The following is a 23,840-nucleotide window of genomic DNA, read 5'->3' on the forward strand; positions in this document are numbered from 1 at the left end:
GAAACCCCTGCGACAAGAGGCGAATGCATTGCGTAACTTCCTCACTTAACATAACTGACCCAACGTGGATTTCAAATATAAAAAAAAACTCTTTCTGACCGTACGCATGCATGTAGGCTGGCCTCAAGCGGGATATTTGACCGGGCGTAATGCGAACATTGTGTCACGGAAATGAGAAAAAAACGTGGGTCTCACCGCAACAGAAAATCTCCCCTTCCCCCCTCCAAATAAACTTTGACGCAAACATTTTTTTTCCGTTTAAGGGCCACGGTGGTTTATTGACGAATGTGTTGAGTGTGCATTTATACTGGTAGGAACGAAGTGGACCAGACCACCAATAGATTATATCGTCCGACCGTTTGTCCGTCCGTCCGTCCGCGTCCGTTTGTCCGTCCGTCCGTCCGTCCGCGTCCGTTTGTCCGTCCGTCCGTCCGCGTCCGTTTGTCCGTCCGTCCGTCCGACAAGATGGCCGCCCGCTCCCCCTGCGCGTGTGTGTGTGCGTGTGTTTGCGTGCGTGCGTGTGTGTGCGTGTGTATGCGCGTGTGTGTGTGTGTGCGTGTCTGTGTGTGCGTGCGTGTGTGTATATGTGTGACTGTGTGCGTGTGTGTGCGTGCGTGTGTGCGTGTCCGGCCCACTCGAGCGGCGTGATGAATAGGCGCTATTGGGCTTCGGATCGTTATTCACGGCGAACTGGAAGCGTAGCAACACAACTTCATTACGTGTGCGTGTGCGCGCGTGCATGTATGTGTGTGTGCGTGCGGTGTGTGTGCGTGTGTGTGTGCGTGTGTACGTTTATGCGCGTGTGTGCGCGTGTGTGTGCGGTCGATATCCCTGTACCGGTATTAGTATTATTCCTACCAGCCCACCCGCAGGGTCCTGTTACTGGTAGGAACAAAGTGGACCAGACCACCAATAGATTATATCGTCCGTCCGTCCGTCCATGTATCAACATCGCCCCCTACTGCAGACACTTGGCATGACCCTGTCCGACAAGATGGCCGCCCGCTCCCCCTGCGATCTGTGAATTAAACAAGATGGCCGTCGCTTCCGGCGCCTCACGGCGAAACTTTTTGATCGACTGACTATGGGCGAACTCATTTATTCTGGTGGGTGAACAGTGGCGGGGAGGGGTAGAGGAGGAATTGATGATAAAAACAAACTTGCACCATCGTTACAGCTGCCGCGACGAGAGATGTGGGAGGAGAAGCGGCGACCGCTGCCTTGCAGGTGAGAGGGGCGTGTGTGTGTGTGTGTGCGCGTGCGTGCGTGTGTGTATGTGTGTGCGTGTGTGTGTGCGTGTGTATGCGCGTGTGTGTGTGTGTGCGTGTGTGTTTGCGTGCGTGTGTGTGCGTGTGTGTGTGCGTGTGTATGCGCGTGTGTGTGTGTGTGCGTGTGTGTTTGCGTGCGTGTGTGTGCGTGTGTATGCGCGTGTGTGTGCGTGTGTGTTTGCGTGCGTGTGTGTGTGTATGCGCGTGTGTGTGTGTGTGCGTGTGTGTTTGCGTGCGTGTGTGTGCGTGTGTATGCGCGTGTGTGTGCGTGTGTGTTTGAGTGCGTGCGTGTGTGTGCGTGTGTATGCGCGTGTGTGTGTGTGTCTGTGTGTGCGTGCGTGTGTGTATATGTGTGACTGTGTGCGTGTGTGTGCGTGCGTGTGTGCGTGTCCGGCCCAATCGAGCGGCGTGATGAATGGGCGCTATTGGGCTTCGGATCGTTATTCACGGCGAACTGGAAGCGTAGCAACACAACTTCATTACGTGTGCGTGCGTGCATGTGTGTGTACGTGTGTGTGTGTGCGTGCGGTGCGTGTGCGTGTGTACGTGTATGTGCGTGTGTGCGCGCGCGTGTGTGTGCGGTCGATTTCCCTGTACCGGTATTAGTATTATTCCTACCAGCCCACCCCGCAGGGTCCTGTTTTATTTCACTCTTCTTCTTCTGAAACTTCTTCTTTTTTCGATTTAAAGCTTTCGTGACTGCAGGGATTCATCTTCTTAGTTCTTTCGGTAAAGTAACGTAGAAGGGAAGTAATAAAATAATAAAAATAAAACAATAAAATAAACGTCGTGAGAATTATTTTATTTTATTATGTTTTATTTTTATTATTTTATTACTTCCCTTCTACGTGACTTTACCGAAAGAACCAAGAAGATGAAACTTCTTCTTTCGTACGGCTGCTGATGTCGATCCACAGCAACAACTACAATTTCACTGTCACGTGGTCGATCCAGCGGCGTCGTCGCATCATCGCTGTGACGTCTCCTTTTGTTCGAGATTTGAAGCTTTCGTGACTGCAAGGATTCATACTCTTAGGTTTTTTTTCGGTAAAGTCACGTAGGTGAAAAAAATATTATAATAAAAGATAAATAATAATAAAAATAATGGAAGAAATAATAGAAATAAAATTAAAATAATAAAATTGTATTACTATTATTTTAAATATTTATTCTTTATTTATTTTCACCTACGTGACTTTACCGGAAAAACCTAAGGAGTTCTCCTTTTGTATGTGCGGGTCGGGGCGGCATCATCTGTGTGTGTACGGTCTGTTCTGGATGACCACAGTCCCACCGCCACCACTACTACACCTACTACTGGCATCATGTGTGTGTACCGTCTGTTCTGGATGACCACAGTCCCACCGCCACCACTACTACACCTACTACTGGCATCATGTGTGTGTACCGTCTGTTCTGAATGACCACAGTCCCACCGCCACCACTACTACACCTACTACTGGCATCATGTGTGTGTACCGTCTGTTCTGGATGACCACAGTCCCACCGCCACCACTACTACACCTACTACTGGCATCATGTGTGTGTACCGTCTGTTCTGGATGACCACAGTCCCACCGCCACCACTACTACACCTACTACTGGCATCATGTGTGTGTACCGTCTGTTCTGAATGACCACAGTCCCACCGCCACCACTACTACACCTACTACTGGCATCATGTGTGTGTACCGTCTGTTCTGGATGACCACAGTCCCACCGCCACCACTACTACACCTACTACTGGCATTATGTGTGTGCACCGTCTGTTCTGGATGACCACAGTCCCACCGCCACCACTACTACACCTACTACTGGCATCATGTGTGTGTACCGTCTGTTCTGGATGACCACATTCGCACCGCCACCACTACTACACCTACTACTGGCATCATGTGTGTGTACCGTCTGTTCTGGATGACCACATTCCCACCGCCACCACTACTACACCTACTACTGGCATCATGTGTGTGTACCGTCTGTTCTGGATGACCACAGTCCCACCGCCACCACTACTACACCTACTACTGGCATCATGTGTGTGTACCGTCTGTTCTGGATGACCAAAGTCCCACCGCCACCACTACTACACCTACTACTGGCATCATGTGTGTGTACGGTCTGTTCTGGATGACCACAGTCCCACCGCCACCACTACTACTCCTACTACTCGCATCATGTGTGTGTACCGTCTGTTCTGGATGACCACAGTCCCACCGCCACCACTACTACACCTACTACTGGCATCATGTGTGTGTACCGTCTGTTCTGGATGACCAAAGTCCCACCGCCACCACTACTACACCTACTACTGGCATCATGTGTGTGTACCGTCTGTTCTGGATGACCACAGTCCCACCGCCACCACTACTACTCCTACTACTGGAGAGTTTATTTCATTTAAACGCGGCGACCGATGCCAATGGCAGTGCCAGGAAACATGGGGTCAGCTGTTGGTCCCACGATCCACGTTCACTGGCAATAACCATATTTAATTTGGAGCTTTCGTGACTGCAGGAATTACTCTTTGGTTCTTTCGGTAAAGTCACGTATAAAGAGAAAATAATAAATTAAACGATAGCATACGACGTTTCGATTGCAACACAAGCAATCGTCATCAGGTACAAATGAAATAGAAAACAAACCTAGTAAACTTAGAAATGTAATGCGATACAACACAGACAGTCGGCTAACATAACGGTCAACACCCTACCTGGTTGATTACGTTCTTCCAGAGAATGCTAAATTTGAGAGAGAGATAAAACACAGAACCGGAGACATAGATTCTGGTTCTGTGTTTCATCTCTCAAATTTAGCATTCTCTGGAAGAACGTAATCAACCAGGTAGGGTGTTGACTGTTATGTTAGCCGATTGTCTGTGTTGTAATGCATTATATTTCTAAGTATACTAGGTTTGTTTTCTCTTTCATTTGTACCTGATGATGATTGCTTGTATTGCAATCGAAACGTCGTATGCTATTATTTAATTTATTATTTTCTCTTTATACGTGACTTTACCGAAAAAACCAAAGAGTAATAACCATAGATTTGAAGCTTTCGTGACTGCAAGGAATCATATTCTTAGGTTTTTTCGGTAAAGTCACGTAGGTAAAACATCAAAATTAATGAAAATAAAATAAAATAAATTGTTTTATTTTATTTTCATTAATTTTGATGTTTTACCTACGTGACTTTACCGAAAAAAACCTAAGAATAGTAATAACCATATTGTCCAGATGAGTGGTTCTCAATCTTCATTTTGGCTTCTGTTACTCCCCTTGTTGAATTTTGTTTCAACCGAGCACCCCCCCTTTGCCTGACCCAACAAGGTTCTGAGAAATAAATGTACGGATGATGAACGTAAATATTTTCTAACCATATTCTTGGTTCTTTCGGTAAAGTCACATAGAAGGGAAATAATTAAATAATAATAATAAAACATATTAAGATAAAATTCTCACGACGTTTTTATTATTTCCCTTCTACGTGACTTTACCGAAAGAACCAAGAATATAAATCTACTTTCTTTGCCATTATTGAAACGGCTGTACGCCGTGTGGACCTGAAAACTCAACAAAGTAACACGAGGTCGGACGGAGCCTGGCTTGTGGGACACTGCACTCAAAACTCGACACCCGAATCAGCGTCTCCACCTAGTGGATGATATCACTGGTCAACAAAAAAAAAGTTTTTTTCTGGCCTGGACTTTTGCAGCTGTTTTAGACTAATTTCAGGGTGCTGATTCCAAATCTGATCTCAGATTTGCTCTATCACATCTCATTTTATGCTATAGGCATACCCCATTTTCATTGATTTTACCCGAAATTAATTACGTCACTTATGATTGCAAGATGTTGCGAGTCAGTGACTGCTTTAGTGTTAAAAGATGGTGCTGTATTTTTAGGATAGTGTGTTTATAATATCATTTTATGTAGATATCCAAGCTGTCACAGTAGGGGGCACAGGTGGTGCATCAGCCAGTCGTCTCGGTCAGTCGACCCGTGGCACCTGCTGGGTCTGCCCCGTGACCTCGTGCCAGCGGGCGTTCGACACTTCACGTGGCCTCAATGTGCACACAGCCTGACACAAGCGTCGTGATGACGTCACCGCCACTTCGTGGCGAATGGCGTTTGTTGTTGTATATAGTAGCATACATGTCAACCCATACGGTTTATCCCGTATTCTTGTACAGGGAAATTTAGTTTTCAGGTCGTTTTAATAAGGGCAAAAAAATAGTTTTTGTCTATTTGTTTGTGTTTTGGCCTTGCGATGGTACGTTGTAGGATGAACGTTGAGATTTATAAGGGCACCGCGGGGTGACCACTAAGATCCGAGTTGGCCTGTAAGAAGTTAGGGCACTGATAAGGGGGTCGGACAGGTATGGGGTTCATCTTCTTGGTTCCTTCGGTAAAGTCACGTAGACTTTACCGAAAGAACCAAGAAGATGAATCCCTGCAGTCACGAAAGCTTTCAATCGAAAGGTATGGGGTTGTATTGTACGTTAACTTCCTCCTACATTCGCGATCGGGGGGCCCCCGAATGAAGGGAGGGAAAACTGGGCTCCACACTGCTGCCCTACCCAGGTGGTGACCACGAGGTGGAGAGGGGGGGTGGACATGAACAGAGGCGTCCTTCTGCCAAAGCCGCCCGCAGTCAACCTTCGTTCAACAGGAGGAGGCGGGGGGGGGTCGCTCCTTTTCGGCTTCTGCTCCCGCTGTCTGGAATCCTCTTTCTAGATTTGAAGCTTTCGTGGCTGCAAGGATTTATACTCTAAGGGTTTTTTTTCTTCAGTTGGGGACGTTCCCACCTGAAGACGGAGATTTGTATTGCCTCCGAAACGTCGTGATTTAATTGAGTTATTTTCATTTATGATTATTATTTTATAATATATTTTTACCTACGTGACTTTACCGAAAAAAACCCTAAGAGTATGGAATCCTCTTCTTCTTGATCTCCTTTTGTGCGCCCCCGTTCAAAAGGTCCAAGTCCCAATTTGTTTTCATTTCCCCTTGCCCTGCGAATCGTCCTGAGACGTGGTTGTGGGTACGTTGCTGAATTTTCTTTCGCGCCGTTACGTTGCCACCCGCGCTAATCGAGGAGACGCGGGGCCTTGCGAGCGACACCTCCCACGCTGGCATTCGCATCGCACCAGCCGCAAATTCTTTCCACGCCTTCCCCCCGTGCCACCGCATCTCAAAAGCACACCTTGAAGTGACCTCCTCTCTTCTTGGTTCTTTCGGTAAAGTTACGTAGAAGGGAAATAATAAATTAATACATTTAAAACATAATAAAATAATTCTCACGACGTTTCGGCCACAACGCAAGCAGCCGTCTTCAGGTGAAGACCAGGTCTGTCGGGGAGACAGCTGTCCAAGAAGATGAATCCCTGCCGTCACGAAAGCTTTAAATCGAAATTTGACCTCCTCTCCGTTAAGACCGTCGCATAGGGCAATGCACGCTGTCCGCGCGTGTACCGCTCGCGACGACTGAAACGCCTGGGGCTGGCTCGGTGGCTCCATGGCTCAAGAGGAGGTCCGAGACACTGAGTCAGCACCGTTGACAACGCTGGGTTCGACCCCAGGTTTCAGCCGCCTGTGATCTAGTTAATCAGAGTGTAGCGAGTTGATGGTCTCAGCCTCGAACGCATTATTAATAAAATGATGTACTTTAAAATGTGGTTCGACAGCTCTCGGAATCAAACACATTCCTGCGGAGGGAGCTGGTAAGAACGTTGGGTTGCTCGGTCAATGGCCAGGGTCAACGGCGGCGTGGTGTATTCCGCAAATATGCCCGACTGTGAGGACGGGCACAAGCCGGCGTGAGTAGGTTAAACGTTGAGTTTTATAAGGACACCATGGGGTGACCAGCCCCTCCCCACCCAGCCCCACCCCACCCAGCCCCACCCTCCCCACCGAGCCCCTCCCTCCCCACCCAGCCCCTCCCTGCACGACGGACGGACGGACACAATAATCCTCTGTGGGCTGGTGTAACCAGAGGTTCCTACCAGTAATATCTCGGGGGTTTGACTGTTCTGCGATGAGCATTACTCTCGTCACAGACTGGGTGGGGAAGTGTTGATTGATCGTGGGCCTTTTGATGGAATCTCAGAGTTCGTTCTGCAATATCCTCTTCCGTGGGCAGTTCTCTAAAATTGTGGGGGGGGGGGAGGGGGGTTGCAATTCTCTGCGAGTTCCAAATTGTTATGAGATGACAGAGACAATTGTGGGAAAAGACTAAAAATAAATATATAATTTGGCGGGTATTGAAATTGTCCACCAGAATTGCCAACAAATACACGCGCGCGTGAATGGTAATTAGAGCAATGACGACACTTTCTACGCAGATGTTTTTTCCCCCCCACGTTTATTGTACACATCACAGATGCAATTGATGACACCGGATTGCGCCACGCACACACACACACACACGCGCGCGCACGCACAGATACCCCTACCGCTCCCAATCACCGCTAACACACGCCACCACGTAATGTGGCTTCGATTAGAAAAATAAACGTACAAACTAGGGCAGCGCAGCGGTCCGTTCGCTCCGTGTGGACATCCAAGCGGCCGGGGCTCAATTCCCGGCGACGTCCGCGTGTGTGTCCCGATACTTCAGAATTGAAGATTCCACCAACATTACCGCCACAGCTCAGTTGCAGCAGCAGCAGCAGCAACAGTAGCGGGCGGTATGACCATCATTCTCGATCCACCGCTGGAAGAACGCCTTCCCACGCCACATCTCGGCAGCGTCACTCATCTCCGGAGTCCCAGCGTTGTTTGCCGCCCCGCGTCTCCTTTGCGGTGGTGCCCGTCCCGGGGCTGTGCGCGTTCAAACTTCCAAGTGACCCATTTTATCTTCTTGGTTCTTTCGGTAAAGTCACGTAGAATTGAAATAATAAAATAATAAAAACAGACAGGCTCTGTCTCCTCGACAGACCTGTTTCTCCACCTGAGGACGGCTGCTTGCGTTGTGGCCGAAACGTCGTGAGAATTATTTTATTACGTTTCATTTTTATTATTTTATTATCTCAATTCCACGTGACTTTACCGAAAGAACCAAGAAGATGAATCCCTGCAGTCACGAAAGCTTTAAATCGAAATTTGACCCATTTTATTCGTCAAGCGAGCGAAAATGATCGGCAACGCGGGGAAACGGGTTGGCGGAGCCGAGGGCATCTCAGCCACGAACGCTTACAAGGGGACCCCCCCCCCCCCCCACCACGACCACGAGTCGCACGCACGCGCGGAGACGCACGCGGTGCACAGCGCGACGACCTTACGCGAGCAAAATGAGCGGGAATAATCAAGGACCGGGAAGACGTCGCCCGTCGTCGTCGTCACCATAGGGCCACGATCTGGTCCACTGCTGCTGGATGAAAGGCCTCCCTCGCCGTGCGTCGCCATGCGACGATCCGCGTGAGTCGCTGCACACAAGCCCATTTTTAAATCCTTTATATTAAGTTCACTTGCTTGCTTGTTTGCTTGCGCGCTTACGACCGTGCAAATCTTTCGGTCGTTTTTTAACCCACTTCCCGTGATCCAATCGAGCTGACATTCTGCACACAGACTCGTTGTGCGAGACAAATCATTTTCGTGAAAAAATTTTTCCTAAATTTTCCACTTTTTAGGAAAAAAAATGTTCATATTTTATTTAAAATACCAATGTGATAAAAATGAAACTCTTGCTCAAGAAAAACAGAAATGAATAATAAAATAAAACCGATGCCACGCATATAAAGGATTTATAGTGAAAAACTTTGTTTTCACGGGTTAATTTTTATCGCAATAGCTCCGCAGCGAGCATTCCTCTGGGGCGCGTTAGGCTGCTACTCCCATCGTCCCGTCGGTAGTTCCGAAACCCCCACACCCCCTCCACCGCCACCGCCATCATCCCTTCTCCTTGATGTACCCCGGGCCCCGAGCCCGCGTAGTTTTTTTTCTATTAAAGTCAATATGACATCTATAGCTTGGCTTATGTCCTCGAATCCATAAGCGAGCGGAATTAACGCGACGGCAATTCACGCCGAAGAGAAATGAAAAATGCCTTTTTTGTTTTACTTGTAACACATCGCTGCCGCGTGGGGATGCCGGCACGCCCTCGACCGAATCCGAGTTGAGATTTTCCTCTTTTTTTTTCGGTCACGTCCCTGAAAGATCGGGAGAGCCCGCGCAGGATAGAGGAGTTTAGGAGGAACGCGGCGGGAAAGCGCCCCCCTTCGCGAGCCCGCGATGCCAACTGCTGCCGTACGCAGGTTCTTACAAGGGAAAAGAAACACGCGCGGCTCGGTGCATTTCTTCTGTAAGAAAAGAAACCACGAGCAACGGCTTTTTTGTGTTAGTCCCTCTCGCGTGTCGTCGGTATTTCAAGTCGATCGCACGCTGACACCAGCGTCTTAGCTCGCACGGTCTCTCGACTGCTCAAATTGTACCCCCCCCCCCCACACTTGCCACCCCCCCCCCCACACGCACCTCCCACACCCACCACACTCACCACCCCCCCCCACACTCACCACCCCCCCCCACACTCACCACCCCCCCCCCACACTCACCACCCCCCCCCCACACCCACCACCGCCCCCCCCCCCCCCCACACTGACCACTCACACCCACCACACTCACCACCCACACCCACCACACTCACCACCGCCCCCCCCCCACACTCACCACTCACACCCACCACACTCACCACCCACACCCACCACACTCACCACCGCCCCCCCAACCCCCCCCACACTCACCACTCACACCCACCACACTCACCACCCACACCCACCACACTCACCACCGCCCCCCCCCCCCACACTCACCACTCACACCCACCACACTCACCACCCACACCCACCACACTCACCACCGCCCCCCCCCCCCACACTCACCACTCACACCCACCACACTCACCACCCACACCCACCACACTCACCACCGCCCCCCCCCCCCCACACTCACCACTCACACCCACCACACTCACCACCCACACCCACCATACTCACCACCGCCCCCCCCCCCCACACTCACCACTCACACCCACCACACTCACCACCCCCCCCCCACACTCACCACCCCCCCCACACCCACCACCGCCCCCCCCCCCCACACTCACCACTCACACCCACCACACTCACCACCCCCCCCCACACTCACCACCCCCCCCCACACCCACCACCGCCCCCCCCCCCACACTCACCACTCACACCCACCACACTCACCACCCACACCCACCACACTCACCACCCACCACACTCACCACCGCCCCCCCCCCCCACACTCACCACTCACACCCACCACACTCACCACCCACCACACTCACCACCACCGCCCCCCCCCCCACACTCACCACTCACACCCACCACACTCACCACCCACCACACTCACCACCGCCCCCCCCCCCCCACACTCACCACTCACACCCACCACACTCACCACCGCCCCCCCCCCCACACTCACCACCCACACCCACCACACTCACCACCGCCCCCCCCCCACACTCGCCACCCACACCCACCACACTCACCCCCCACACCCACCACACCCACCACACCCACCACCCACACCCACCACACACACTTGCGTTGCACTGATGGAAGGCAATGGGCTATTTGTGATGGCAGCGGGCACTCTGGGGTGGCAGGGTGGCAACACTCGTGCCTCGCGGCGAGAGGGCCTGGCTTCAATTGCTCATGTTGGTGCCAACTCTGCATGGAGTTAGTACGTTCTCTACACGCTCTGCATGGGTTTAGCTACAAAGACAAAGATCCCCCGTATAGCCTTAACAGACTGTTGGGGCAAGTGCTGTTAGCGAGCACCTCATGAAGGCCGGCACGGCACACGAGGGGGTGGGTGGCCAACACCACGCCCGGTCGCCTTTGTCTCCCTAGTGGTGATGTTTACACACCGCACCAGGTATTCATTTGAGGCTGAGTCGACCTAGGGGAGGCCCAGCACCGGTTCAGATAACCGTCACTGATGTTGGCCGTGAGCGGGAATCGAACCCGGGTCGCCAGGTTTGTAGCGCAGCGCGCTAACCGCTACACAACCGCTACACTACCGCTCCCCACTATAGCTACAACACACGCGCGCGTTTAATTAGTATTGGCCCAGCATCCCAATGCTGGGCAAAATAACCTGCGACTGACTAAATTTGGACTGTTTGTATGTACGTTGAACTTCTTTCACAACGTACGTATCCAACCGTGCTAATCGGAGGTGCGGGGGAAGGACGGCAAACCCGAGCACAATAAACAGTTCGAAAGAAAGAGTTTTCAACGTGGATTTAAAAGTGCACAGCGCCAGCGGCTACCTAATATCGGAAGGGGGAGCGTGTTCCAGACGGCCGCGGAAGGGCATCTGAAAGGGCGCAAATAACATCGTCCCCCAACTGCAAAAAATCTGACAGGACCCTCCTGAAAAACGAGTCTTGAGGCCTTGCTTGGCAAAAGAAGCGTAAATGATCATCATCATCATCATGAGCACCATTGGCATTGCTCCCGATGGGCATGCTGTACCCACAGCTCCACTCTCATAGGGGGATTCTGCCATGGTGGGCTTGATGCAGTGGTCGCCTGTTCGATTCGTGGGGCACCACGGTGGCTCGGAGATGTTAACTACTTCGCCTGGTCTACAGGAGGTCGTGGGCTCCATCCCGACCCTAACGCCTGCTGTATATGGCGTTTGTGTGTCTCTCTCTCTCATCATCATCACGGTGGCTAGGAGATGTTAACTACTTCGCCTGGTATGCAGGAGGTCGTGGGCTCCATCCCGACCCTAATGCCTGCTGTATATGGCGTTTGTGTGTCTCTCTCTCTCATCATCATCACGGTGGCTAGGAGATGTTAACTACTTCGCCTGGTATACAGGAGGTTGTGGGCTCCATCCCGACCCTAACGCCTGCTGTATATGGCGTTTGTGTGTCTCTCTCACCCTCATCATCATCACGGTGGCTAGGAGATGTTAACTACTTCGCCTGGTATACAGGAGGTTGTGGGCTCCATCCCGACCCTAACGCCTGCTGTATATGGCGTTTGTGTGTCTCTCTCACCCTCATCATCATCACGGTGGCTAGGAGATGTTAACTACTTCGCCTGGTATGCAGGAGGTCGTGGGCTCTATCCCGACCCTAACGCCTGCTGCTGTGTATGGCATTTGCGTGTCTCTCTCTCTCCACGTGGTCGGCGTGGATTTTTTACGGGGTCCCTTGGCTTCTACCTCCACATTTAGAATCAACGTGCGTTCAGAGTATTTGGCTGCTATACATTTCCACTTCATTGGGCTATCATTTGTGGAAGCCAGGTCGCTTCTGAAAAAGAGCTATTATAGCTCAGTGGGCCTTACCCGGTAAAATAAAAAAAGTTTTTTGCAAAAAAAACCATCTGAAATAGCGGGCAACTTTTTTTTTTATCTCCCCCCTCCCCCCCAACCTCTATCCACCCGGCAGCATAAATGGGTTCACCACGGTGAGTCGATCGGCAGGTCGCGTGCGGTTGGCCAGAGCGCGTGCGCAGGCCCACCTCCTTCAAGACGTCTGGCCAGCATGGAAGAGTAGGCCAAGCGCCTCCCAGAAAGGGCTCTCGGGAAATAGGCGGGAGGGCCCTTCTGCCGGCAGCTGCTCAAAGCAGCCGCAGGGCTCAACTCAGAAGGTGACGTCCGGGCCGTAGCGCAGCCAGTGGGCATCCCAATCCACACGGTGAAATGCTGAAAAGAGCAAACTTTCTCGACAAGGGTGACCAACGGATGAAGATCTAAACGCCGCCACCGTCTCGCTCCGCAAGACCCCCTCCCCAAAAAAAAGGAGACAAAAAAAAACCCAAAACCAGATTGTCAGAGGCTTGTTCCATCCCTGAACAAATTCAGCGAGTTTCCACCCCCCACCCCCACCCCCCCGAGGGTTGGCAGCGGAGAGGGGAACGAACGCACGGTCGGTCACGCAGCGAGGATTTAACGGCGCACGTCAAAATGAGCCATTTTTTCCGCGCCCAGGGCGCCCTCGCCCCCTTCCATCTCAGCCCCTGTCCCACGAGGTCGCACGAGGTCGCACGGGGTCGCACGAGGTCGCACGGGGTCGCACGGGATCGCACAAGGTCGCACGGGGTCGCACGGGGTCGCACGGGGTCGCACGGGGTCGCACGGGGTCGCACGGGGTCGCACGGGGTCGCACGGGTTCGCGCCAACGGCGGCAAGAGCAGAAAATAACTAGCGACAACAGGCAGACCGCACTCCCCTGCGCCGACACGGCTACCGCCTGGGGCCCACCGCCGACAGAGGGAACTGCAAACGCGAAGGTTGAAGGAGAGTCCAGTGGACGGTTTCATCGACGGTCAAAAAGTGGACGAACTGTCGCCGATTCATCGGCATACTTTCAAGTAAACGTCGCCGCCGCCACCGATCGCGGCGGTGGCGGCAGCCGGAGCCGCAGGCCGGCACCGTCACGACGCCACACTTTACCAGACCAGTGTGCAGCATCCGGAATTAACGGGAATGGATGGAACGGGACCGAGACTGGGGGGGGGGGGGAGCAGAAACACTGCTCCGCCCGCCTAAAGTGACGGCTGCTACCGCTGCTGCTGCTGCCGCTGCTGCTGCTGCCACTGCTGCTGCTGCTGCTGCTGGCGGCGGCGATGAGGGGCGGCTCGTCCGTGCCGGCCCGCGCCTTAGAAGAGCGTGTCGTCCGTGCAGCCTCCGCCGAGCGAGTAGCGGAACTCCTGCAGGTTGGAGACGCCGTGGAAGTGCACGCACGCCGCCGCCACCACCAGCACGTGGAAGATCTGGTGCGACTGGAACTGAGACAGAAGACGCACACGCCGTGCACGCAAAAGCAAAGTTTCTCTCGTGTAGCCCAGGGGCAAGCGCTGATTGGCGGGCGCGTATGGAGGCCGGCGATGCGCACGAGGGGTGTCTACTGGGTGTCTTGGGTGTCTACTGGCACAGCCATCGAACAAAGAGGGTCACCACGTCGAGGCGCTTTCACATTCGCTTCTGCGGCCATCTTGCGATATTAGGAAGCCACTGGTGCTATCACTTTTAAATGTAGATTGAAAACGAATTTCTTTAGAACAGATATTTGGCTTGAGTTTGTTGGCCTTACCCCGCACCTCCGATTAGCACGGTTGGCTACGTACGGTGCGAAAGAAGTTCAACATACGGTACATACTTACTGCCGAGTGTGAATGTCTACTCAGTGTTGTGCAGAGTCAGGTGACTGTCTGCCGAGTGGTGAGTGTCTGCTCGGTGTTTATAGCGAGTGGTGAGCGTCTGATGAGGATTACATCAAAGCCAGCTCTTTATTGTCCATCAAGAACGTCTCGTGGTGATCGACTGCAGATACATTTGTGCAATGGAACAGAAGCAGGAAGTGGTGATACTGTACAGTTTATAGCGCGGCTTCTGAAATGAAAACCAATTTCTTTAGAACTGCTTTTTGCATCAGCAGCAGCAACAGCGGCAGCAGCGTACCCAGATGTCGCACTTTCCCGGGAAGAAACGCTCGGGCACGCGCGCGGCGTACAGCCCCGCGCCCGTGATGTACAGCACCGCCATGAGGAGCAGCCAGCCCATCTGCCCCACCGTGGTGGCCTTCACGAAGCCCTCGGCCACCGCAAAGTGGACGGTCGGCACCACCCCGCTCAGACCCAGGCCCAGGAACACGCCTTGCCGGGGGGAGAGACAGACAGAGAGGCAGACAGACGCGATCGGATGACGTACAAAACAATTTCGCATTCAATTTGTGCCTTAAGTTTGGTGGGATTTCCATCTCTTTAAGAATTGAAACAAATATATATATATATATCGGTGGACTGTTATGCGATTGCAATAAAGCTCGTTGAGGCGACTTCTGGAATCCGTCTTTTATTCAACTTGTATTACAGCTTTCCTTCACGCTGCTGACAGGCAGTGTGAGAGGGACAGATAGAGAGAGAGACACACTGCCACGTGGCAACCCGGAGCCCCGCTCCCGCGTGGCCCCCTTCCTCCGTTCGTTCCCGTTCTGACCCCGTGTCGTCCGTCTCCACCCCTATTTAATACCCGGGTCACGTGGTACGTTTCCACCAATCCTGGTTAGCCTCCATGGAATATTCCAGAGGCTCCCGGGACCACGCCCTTGACTCGTCTCCCCATTGGCTGTGGCTAAAGCCAGCAGAACCAATCCTCTACTTACAGCTGTCACCTTTCCATTACGTCAGGGCCATGCCCCTAGGCTTCCCCCCATTGGCTATGAACCAGGAGGAACCAGGACCGGCAGAGCCAATCGTCGTGACGAGTTGTAATCCGTCAACGACCCGGATATAACCTCACATTACACAATGAACATTACTCCACGTGGCAGGTCGGGTGGGAAAGTGCTCCCCTCTCCCGTGCGGAGGACCAGAGGTCACTGGAATTGATATTAAGATGTAGCTCTGTGACATCAAGCTCCGTGGGCTGTTCTCTTGCACAAAGAGTCGCACCCTGCCGCGAGGGTTCCCGCACGGATCCCGCGTCTCGCGGCGCCGACAGCGCAGGGCTGCGCGTGTCACACGTCTCCCGCACATGCTGCGGGTTTCAGCGAATCTGGAGATCCGGGACCGAGGTCCAAAGGCTGGAGCGTACGTTCCCGACCGCTGTGATGACAGCACGGATGCGCGGGAACAGGAATACGAGAGTGCCCCGCTTCAGAGGTGCAGAGGGGACGCTCACGGCACGGTCGACCCCGTCACGTACCTTCCCTACTCAATTAAACCACGACAACTCGCTAAGACCAGCAGGCTCACTACGGCTTCAGAGCTGGTTTATGACTGCGGGCGACTGCAACCCAGATTCAAACTTGGTCAACGATTGTGATCGGCGAGTCGGCGATCGCGATCATCGTTCGGTCAGCGATCACTGTCAGTCAGCGATCACGATCAGCGATCACTGTCAGTCAGCGATCACGATCAGTGATCACTGTCAGTCAGCGATCACGATCAGTGATCACTGTCAGTCAGCAATCACGATCAGCGTCGGTCAGCGATCACTGTCAGTCAGCGATCACGATCAGTGATCACTGTCAGTCGGCGATCGCGATCATCGTTCGGTCAGCGATCACTGTCAGTCAGCGATCACGATCAGCGATCACTGTCAGTCAGCGATCACGATCAGTGATCACTGTCAGTCAGCGATCACGATCAGTGATCACTGTCAGTCAGCAATCACGATCAGCGTCGGTCAGCGATCACTGTCAGTCAGCGATCACGATCAGTGATCACTGTCAGTCGGCGATCGCGATCATCGTTCGGTCAGCGATCACTGTCAGTCAGCGATCATGATCAGTGATCACTGTCAGTCAGCGATCACGATCAGTGATCACTGTCAGTCAGCGATCACGATCAGTGATCACTGTCAGTCAGCAATCACGATCAGCGTCGGTCAGCGATCACTGTCAGTCAGCGATCACGATCAGTGATCACTGTCAGTCGGCGATCGCGATCATCGTTTGGTCAGCGATCACTGTCAGTCAGCGATCACGATCAGTGATCACTGTCAGTCAGCGATCACGATCAGTGATCACTGTCAGTCAGCGATCACGATCAGCGTCAGTCAACGATCACCGTCAGTCGGCGTCGGCGTCACCGAAGACGACGTTGGCCAGGCCTCACCGGCGCGCACCGCCCGGTAGGCCGGCGTGGAGAAGCGGTCCCACTGCGAGACGACGATGGCGGCGACGCCGAGCACGCACACGATGACGAGGTAGATGAGGCGCGGCTGCGGAGAGCAGTAGAACGAGTAGTAGAGCCAGGGCACGAAGCTGCCCATGATGAGCAGCGCGATGCCCGAGTAGTCGAGCCTGCGTCGCACAATGCACGCGTACGCGCACAACGCACGCTTGCACACGTGCGCGCGCAACGCACACCACTTTCACGCGTGCGCGCACAACGCACACTTGCACACGTGCGCGCACAACGCACACCACTTTCACGCGTGAGCGCACAACGCACACTTGCACGCGTGCGCGCGTACAAAGGCAAATATCCCCCCCCCCCCCCGGGCGGCCTCTTGTAGACCGTTGGGGCAAGCGGTGGTAGCGAGCACCAACCAGAGCGGGGTGTGCGACCGTCGCCACACGCGCCGTACCAGGTACCCAATGAAGGCCGAGTCGACCTAGGGGAGGCACAGAACGGGTTATGATATTCCCGACCGACGCTCGCTCCCGTGAAGAGCTCCTCGCGCACGCGGACGGTGCGCGAGGCTTTCTCCGAGCGGCAGGAGACGACGTCTGATCACGAAGGGTCGGACCTGGCGGCCAACACGATGTCTGTGAGTGAGGGGGCGGGTGGGGGGGGTAGCCTGCCAGAAGTCGTGACGACTGCACAGCAGAGGTCGCAAACGGGTTTTGATCCCTTACCCGTACCCGTACCCGGCCGCACCAGGGTCGCAAATGGGTACCCGTACCCGTACCCGGCCGGGTACGGGTACCCGTTCCCTACCCGTACCCGTACCCTATCCGAAATGAGTGACAAACGGTGACTCACCAGTGACTCACGGCCTACCCGTACCCGGCCGCACCAGGGTCGTAAACGGCTACCCGTACCCGTACCCGGCTGGGTACGGGTAGCCGGGTATCGGGTAGGGTACGGGTATCGGTTACCCGGTTGCGACCTCTGCTGCACAGGCAGAGCCAAGTTTAAAAGTAGCAGAGCCGCCGACAACCCATCTGATTGGACGGCATCGGAGCATTCGAATCAGATTGGTGCAGAGGGAAGGGGGCGGAAATATTAAAGTAATGAATAAGGAACGGTTGATAACCGTTGGAAAAGGAGAAAGGGGATTGGAAGAGAGAGGAGAACCTGCTAGAAAGGGGAGTTCGGGATATACAAGGGGGCCGAGAGAGAGAGAGAGAGAGAGCCGGTCGCGCATTCTGGAGGGAAGCCTCGAAAAGTGTGGCCTCCATGCGTTTGCAGGTGACCTGTGAATAAAGCACGAAGTCGAGCGTTACTCACCTCGTCCGAAGTTCTTTACAATCACAACGGCACGCGATCGTGTGCTGTGCAGAGCGGGATTCTTCATTGAATTTCAGAGGGGGGGGGGGCACTTTGGCCGATAAGACATCAGTCCGTGTGCGAGGGCCGCCACACCGTTTGAAAGCATCGGGGTTCGGACAGCATCACGATGATCGTGGGGGGGTGTTCTCACACGTTGTGTATTGTCGGGGGCCGCAAGTCAGGGGCCGCACTAAAGGCCGTCAGGGGCCGCCAGTGGCCCGCAGGAGGCCTTGCTATGAAGGCCGCGGCGGTATAGCATCGACTCCGGGAATGAGCTGCCACGACCTGTAAGGGAGGCTTCCCTCTTACGTAGGTTTTCACAACCAATGATTCATATTTATTTCTTTTGATTACATTTTACGAGATAAGGCCCATATTTAGTTTATTTTGGGGTTACGTCGTCGTGTTGATAAGCATGCAAACATTGCCCTTTAAAAGCAAGCACAGTGTATCTCCGAAATTCCGCTGATTTGCTGAATAACCAAATCAATTGGCATATTTGCCCATGTTGGGCGATGGAGGGTTACAGTAAAAACATTGACAATTATACCCACACGACGACCTAACCCTGAAGAATATAATTACGAACCAGGGGCTCCGTCTGTTGCTATTTTTAAAGTGAGAACATATTTGTGCGACCCAGCGTTCAAATGCTCGTAATCAATCATTTACGGCTTTCTTTCAACTATTTATATTTCCAATGCATGTCCACTTTCGATAGCGCTCTCACGCTTTTTGCCATTTTCATTGTTCTCCGATGTACGTATTTAGAGTATTTTAGTTATTAAAATTTTCCTGCAAAGCAACGAGACTCGAATTTATGATGAAGGGCACTGTAAAAAAAATAAGCGATAGATGATGTAGTGTCTTGCTGTACTGTACAGGCTTTTTTGGGTGAGATCGAATAAGTATAAATGTGTCCTTAAACCCGCCACAGCCAATTTGTAAGGTTTGTCACGTAAACAGAACATGCCAAGTTGTCACTAGTACAGCACTAACCGGTGTGTTGGAGAGCCAAGCCACAGCATTTACAATCCGAGTACGACGTTTCGCCAGTAATTACAACCGGCATCATCAGGCGACAGCCAGATTTGTGGAGAAATCCTGTTTCGTTCTCTTAAATAGAGGGGATAGATACGTGTTGAACTGTACGATGCAATATTATATTCTTGGTTCTTTCGGTAAAGTCACGTAGAAGGGATGATGATTGCTTGTGTTGCAGTCGAAACGTCGTGAGAATATTTATTGTTTTATATTTGTATTATTTTATTATTTCCCTTCTTCTACGTGACTTTACCGAAAGAACCAAGAATATGAATCCCTGCAGTCACGAAAGCTTTAAATCGCAATTTGTACGATGTTAAGTTTTCCTTTTGTCATTTTGTTCGCCCAGGTCACGCTTACATTAGAGGCTCATCCTGGTCTCATGAGTACTCACCTGATTGCACAATATCAACTTAGATGTAATCACTCTCTCACTACATCGTTTACCCACTCGCCCTCCAACTCACCCGTCCACTCATTCACTCGCTCATGTATTCATTCGCTCACTTGCCCATTCACCGACCCACTCACTCACTACTCTTGGGTGTTGTCGGTAAAGTCACGTAGGTAAAAAATAAAATTTAAAGTTAATAAAAGTAACAATGGAAATAAAATAAAATAATAAATCACACGTGACTTTACCGAACAAAAACCTTAGAGTATGAATCCTTGCAGTCACGAAAGCTTCAAATCTAGAACCACTCACTCACTCTTGCAAATGAGACTAACTTAGTCTCTGGTTAAACAAAATGAAGTTGAACTTGAAACTTGTGGCCCTCGGCAATAACAAGAACTACTTACTATGAAACTAAACTATTTTTTTATCTTACCAGGTAAGGCCCACTGAGCTACGTAGCTCCTTTTAAAAAGTGACCTGGCCACAAACGTTAGCCCAACTTAGTGGCTTATGATCACGTGGACATTTATAGCAGCAAAATTCTCTAAACGCGTGACGTCGATTCTAACTGTGAAGCAAAAAACTGGAGGACCCGGAGAAAAATCCCAACGACCACCACAGGGAAAGTGAACACGTAAACTCCAAATATACAGCAGCAGGCGCCAGGATCGGGGATTGAACCCACGACCTCCTGTATACCAGGCGAGGCGGTCAACATCTCTCCATAATCAACGTTTTTGGGTTTAGATCGCGTTATTTAAAAATGTGCCGTAACCCTCCACCACCCGACACGGCCAATCAGCAAAAAAGTGTCACGTTGACAAAAGACAAATAGTTCACTGCTTTAGCCCACCGGTGTGTTGAAGCGTGGAACCACAACATTTACAATTTGAGTACGACGTTTCGCTGGTAATTGCATCCAGCATCATCGGGCAATTCGCCAGAATGGTGAGGCTCTGCTGTGTCTCCCGTTCTTATATTGTAATTATTTACTAGATTAGTAATCAGGAAGTTGTTACGATGCGAGTTGTAGATTAGTAATCAGTTGGAATGTGTTTTATTGTGATTATGCTACGTAGTATAATCACAATAAAACACATTCCAACTGATTACTAATCTACAACTCGCATCATAACAACTGACTGATTACTAATCTAGTAAATAATTACAATAACCCCCCCCCTCTCAAATCGTTGCACCTGATGAGTTAATGATGACGTCACCCTGCTGCTGCTCTATATAAGAACGGGAGACACAGCAGAGCCTCACCATTCTGGCGAATTGCCCGATGATGCTGGATGCAATTACCAGCGAAACGTCGTACTCAAATTGTAAATGTTGTGGTTTCACACTTCAACACACCGGTGGGCTAAAGCAGTGAACTATTTGTCTTTTGTCAACGTGACACTTTTTTGCTGATTGGCCGTGTCGGGTGGTGGAGGGTTACGACACATTTATAAATAACGCGATCTAACCCAAAAACGTTGATTATGAATAATATTGGTCGCGAAAGCCTCACACGTGTTAAACTAACATCTCTCCAACCGCGGCGCCCAAGATTTCAGTTTTTTGCTGGCCGCGAGCTCGTGCCCGTCAGCCCGCGCCCTCGCGTGCCACTCACTTGGAGAAGGTGCGCCACTCACTTGGAGAAGGTGCGCGAGACTTTCTCCGAGTGGCAGTAGACGGTGTGGAAGAGCCAGGAGAAGCACAGGCAGAGCACGGCGCCCACGAAGAACGCGCCGAACACCACCTTCTCCTGCAGCGGCGCCACGAACGCCATGTTGGGGCGCAGCATGTACACCACGCCCAGCGACAGAAACAGCACGAAGCCTGTTCGAGTGGGGGGGGGGGGCAGCACCACCATCACCCTACACTGACCACGCTACGGCAGAGCGAGACACGGTCTCGCTATCTCGGTCCGCACCGCGAGCTGGGTCCCGGACCGACCGCGTGGCTAGAGGCTTCTTCAACCCGACGCGGGCCTTCTTCACCAGCAACACGAAGAACCCCGAGCCTGATAATAGTTTTTTTTTACCCTTCTATCTGGCAACAAAACTGACACCTTTTTTACGAAGAGTCATGTTTGCATAGACCACAATACCTGCAGTCATAATGCAAACAAAAAACATAACTCTGATCATGTATGCACTGTCCTTGAGACAGCTTTCCTTAGAGCCTAGTCTCACATGGTGTTGGACCAGATGACGCCAAAAGGCGCACAACACCATGTGAGACGAGGTTCTAAGGAAAGCTGTCTCGGGTGTTGACCAATCAACTTCAAGGACAGTGCATACATTATCAGAGTTATGTTTTTTGTTTGCATTATGACTGCAGGTATTGTGGTCTATGCAAGCATGACTCCTCGAAAAAAGGTGTCAGTTTTGTTGCCAGATAAAAGGGTAAAAAAACAATTATCATATTTTTTTACTGGCAAATGAGGTTCCAATGGTGTAAACCCCTCGCCTCTCGCGGGGCCGCCCCCGTTATATCGCCCGTGCTGGGGCCGGCTCCGCCCCTCGCCCCGCCCACCTTCTAGATCTCTCTCGAGCTCTTTCCCGAAGGCTCCCGAGAGCTCCTCTATACCACGTGACCGCCCAACGGCCCCCCGTCCACCGGTGGCCCCCCTCCAATATCATCCGGTCACGTGTCGGCAGGTCAACCGGCGTATCATGCCCCAACGTCACCCTGGCTGGATGACGCTCCCTCTCGCTCCCTCACCGGGAGCCCGCACCGCACACTGGACGTGATGCCTCACCCAAGCCCCGCTAGGGCTGGTGCTACTACACCCAGTAACCGGGCTGCACGTAATGGCAACGTATTATCTGCCGTGGCCTCGCAAGCCCGGCACCACACAGTGACAGTCACTACACTTGTATGCCACCGTACCCCTAATTGCAGCTATCACACAGCTCAGCAGCGAGTCTCACAGTCTGGCGGCCTGCCCCATGGATGACACATCCTTCAATCTGGCCTCACCGCAGACTGCCGCCGGCTCAAGATTTTAGCCGCGAATCTGTTCGTGCCGATGCTGCGCGGACATTTGATAATGCGCTGTCCGTCACTCGCACAACCTGAACTGATTATCAAGCGCACATGTCCCGTGCGCGGCGTGTAGCATCACTCGTCGCAGGCCAGTGTCAAACGACACCAGCGCATTCACACGACGGAGCCGTCTGACAGTGAGAACAACCAAAAGCTGGATGATGACCAGAGGTGGGACAAAGTCATTGTTATGCAAGTCCAAGTCGAGTCGCAAGTCATCAAATTCATGACTCGAGTCTGACTCGAGTCCAAGTCACATGACTCGAGTCCACATCTCATAGGTGGGACAAAGTCATTGTTATGCAAGTCCAAGTCGAGTCGCAAGTCATCAAATTCATGACTCGAGTCTGACTCGAGTCCAAGTCACATGACTCGAGTCCACACCTCTGATGATGACGATGACGATGACGATGACGACGACGTCAGCGACGCTGTGGATGATCTTGAGGCGGCGGCCTAGCAGGCCGCAGCTAACGCCGCTGCGCTGCAGCCTGACACTGCGCGTGGTGACGAAACTCCGACAATACGCCGTCACCTCTTTAATGGTACGCAACTTAATTCTGTAAATGCAGCCGGCGGTGGCCTATCTGTTCGCTTAAACACGTTAATATTATTAATCCTTGATCGTTTCGGTGTGGATTAAATATCGGCCGTTCTATAGGATCCGGGGGGGGGGGGGGTGCGTGCGTCAAGCGTGCGTACAGGGAGGGGGGGAGGGGTCAAGTTTTGACAGATTTTTGCGTACGTACTGAATGGATGGCCCCATAAATAAACGTCATGAAGCGAGCTGCATGGTTTACCATGGTAAACTGGACTCCCATGGTAAACTGGACTCCCATGGTGAACTGGACTCCCATAGTAAACTGAACTCCCATGGTAAACTGGACTACCATGGTAAACTGGACTTCCATGGTAAACTGGACTCCCATGGTAAACTGGACTCCCATGGTAAACTGTACTCCCATGTAAAACTGAACTCCCATGGTAAACTGTACTCCCATGTAAAACTGAACTCCCATGGTAAACTGGACTCCCATGGTAAACTGAACTCTCATGGTAAACTGGACTCCCATGGAAAACTGGACTCCCATGGAAAACT

General features: G+C 52.1%; 1 protein-coding gene across 2 annotated transcripts in view; it reads right to left on the bottom strand.

Annotated features, from left to right (window-relative positions):
* Positions 1 to 11,434: 11,434 nt before the first annotated feature.
* The window catches only part of LOC144731238 (adiponectin receptor protein 1-like), a 32,566-nt gene continuing 20,160 nt past the window's right edge, over positions 11,435 to 23,840 (bottom strand). For both annotated transcript variants that reach the window (XM_078612257.1, XM_078612256.1), the window contains 4 exons: positions 21,343 to 21,529; positions 16,876 to 17,063; positions 14,717 to 14,910; positions 11,435 to 14,043 (listed from right to left, as the gene is read on the bottom strand). In XM_078612257.1, the coding sequence (XP_078468383.1) occupies positions 13,915 to 14,043; positions 14,717 to 14,910; positions 16,876 to 17,063; positions 21,343 to 21,529 (698 nt within the window). In that variant the 3' untranslated portion in view covers positions 11,435 to 13,914. The remainder of the gene's footprint in view (positions 14,044 to 14,716; positions 14,911 to 16,875; positions 17,064 to 21,342; positions 21,530 to 23,840) is intronic.

Source organism: Lampetra planeri, chromosome 38 (assembly GCF_965212315.1).
Source record: "Lampetra planeri chromosome 38, kcLamPlan1.2.h2, whole genome shotgun sequence".
NCBI classification, from domain to species: domain Eukaryota; kingdom Metazoa; phylum Chordata; class Hyperoartia; order Petromyzontiformes; family Petromyzontidae; genus Lampetra; species Lampetra planeri.